The sequence below is a fragment of the Oncorhynchus keta genome, chromosome 5 (assembly GCF_023373465.1).
Source record: "Oncorhynchus keta strain PuntledgeMale-10-30-2019 chromosome 5, Oket_V2, whole genome shotgun sequence".
Lineage (NCBI taxonomy): Eukaryota > Metazoa > Chordata > Actinopteri > Salmoniformes > Salmonidae > Oncorhynchus > Oncorhynchus keta.
Genome location: NC_068425.1, coordinates 37,148,046 through 37,149,740, shown reverse-complemented (window position 1 = coordinate 37,149,740; position 1,695 = coordinate 37,148,046). Strand labels below are relative to the sequence as shown.

The window sequence follows — 1,695 nt, the reverse complement described above, 5'->3', positions numbered from 1 at the left end:
TGCAGAGGACGAGAGAGAAGAGAGAGTCCGGCAGAAACAACAAAGTGAAAAGGAAATGGCAGGCTGAGGTATCAGAGCTTGACGGAGATGTGTCAGAGCACTGTGCACCAGTGTCAGAGGACGATGTCTGTTTGCAGCCCCAATTACCTTGGGTTTTCAGTTTTCCATCTTTTCATAGTTTGCTCTGATCATATGAGAGATGATGGAAGAGAGGGGGGTAGAGAGAGGGAGGGAGAGAGAGAAAGAGAGGGGGTAGAGAGAGAGAGGGGGAGAGAGAGGGAGAGAGGGGGGGGGTAGAGAGAGAGAGAGGGGGTAGAGGGAGGGAGAGAGAGAGGGAGGGAGAGAGAGAGAGGGAGGGAGAGAGAGAGAGAGGGGGTAGAGGGAGGGAGAGAGTAGGATTTCTGTTTTGTTTTTACCAGCTCCATGCTTCTGTGTTGTTGCATCAGTGATATTCTACTGAACTTTGATTAAGGAAGAACAACAAATGTAACATTTAAACAGATAAAAAGGAACGGTCTGTTTTTGATGACCAGGGGTGTATTCATTATGCTGATTCTGTTGCAAAACATTTCTTAAACGGAAGCAGACGGAAACAAAACGGGGAGAGACTTACCTGGATTTGTCCAATAGAAACGCCAAACAGTTACAAAACGTTCCGTTGTGCAGCAGAATTGGTGGAATGAATACACCCCTGTTTTAATGTTGCCAAAAGATAGCTCTTCACTGAACTTGTAATTTAAAAAAGGGGTCGTATTAGTGAACACTAATAAGTGCTAACCTTCATATATACACACTGAACAAAAATATAAACTCAACATGTAAAGTGTTGGTCCCATGTTTCATAAGCGGAAATAAAAGATCCCAGAAATGTTCCAGCTTATTTCTCTCAATTTTTTGTGCACAAATTTGTTTACATCCCTGTTAGTGAGCATTTCTCCTTTGCCAAGGTAATCCATCCACAGGACCAGGTGTGGTTCTACATCTGCATTGCTTGCTGTTTGGGGTTTTAGGCTGGGTTTCTGTACAACACTTTGAGATATCAGCTGATGTACGAAGGGCTTTATAAATACATTTGATTTGATATCAAAAAGCTGATTAAACAGCATGATCATTACACAGGTGCACCTTGTGCTGGGGACAATAGAATGACACTCTAAAATGTGCAGATGTCTCAAGTTGAGGGAGCGTGCAATTTGCATGCTGACCGCAGGAATGTCCAGCAGAGTTGTTGCCAGAGAACTTAATGTTAATTTCTTTACCGCCTTCAGTGTTGTTTTCGAGGATTTGGCAGTAGGTCCATCAGGCCTCACAACCACAGACCACGTTGTATGGTGTCGTGTGAGCGAGCGGTTTACTGATGTCAACGATGTGAACAGAGTGCCCCATGGTGGCGGTGGGGTTATGGTATAGGCAGGCATAAGCTACGGACGACGAACACAATTGCATTTTATCGATGGCAATTTGAATGCAGAAAAATACAGTGACGAGATCCTGAGCCCATTAGAGGTATCTGTGATCAACAGATGAATCTGTATTCCCAGGCATGTGAAATCCATAGATTATGGCCTAATGAATCCATTTAAATTGACTGATTTCCTTATATGAACTGTAACTCAGTAAAATCAGTTAAATTGTTGTATGTTGAGTTTATATGTCTTCATTCAGTAATAGTACTTATAAGCTCTTGAAAACCCT

General features: G+C 42.9%; 1 protein-coding gene across 1 annotated transcript in view; it reads left to right on the top strand.

Annotated features, from left to right (window-relative positions):
• Positions 1-213, top strand: part of LOC127930266 (uncharacterized) — a 1,989-nt gene extending 1,776 nt beyond the window's left edge. Inside the window, exon 2 of the mRNA XM_052519819.1 lies at positions 1-213. This exon is cut by the window's left edge and continues 1,552 nt beyond it. Coding sequence (XP_052375779.1) covers positions 1-188 — 188 coding nt within the window. The 3' untranslated portion in view covers positions 189-213.
• Positions 214-1,695: the final 1,482 nt, after the last annotated feature.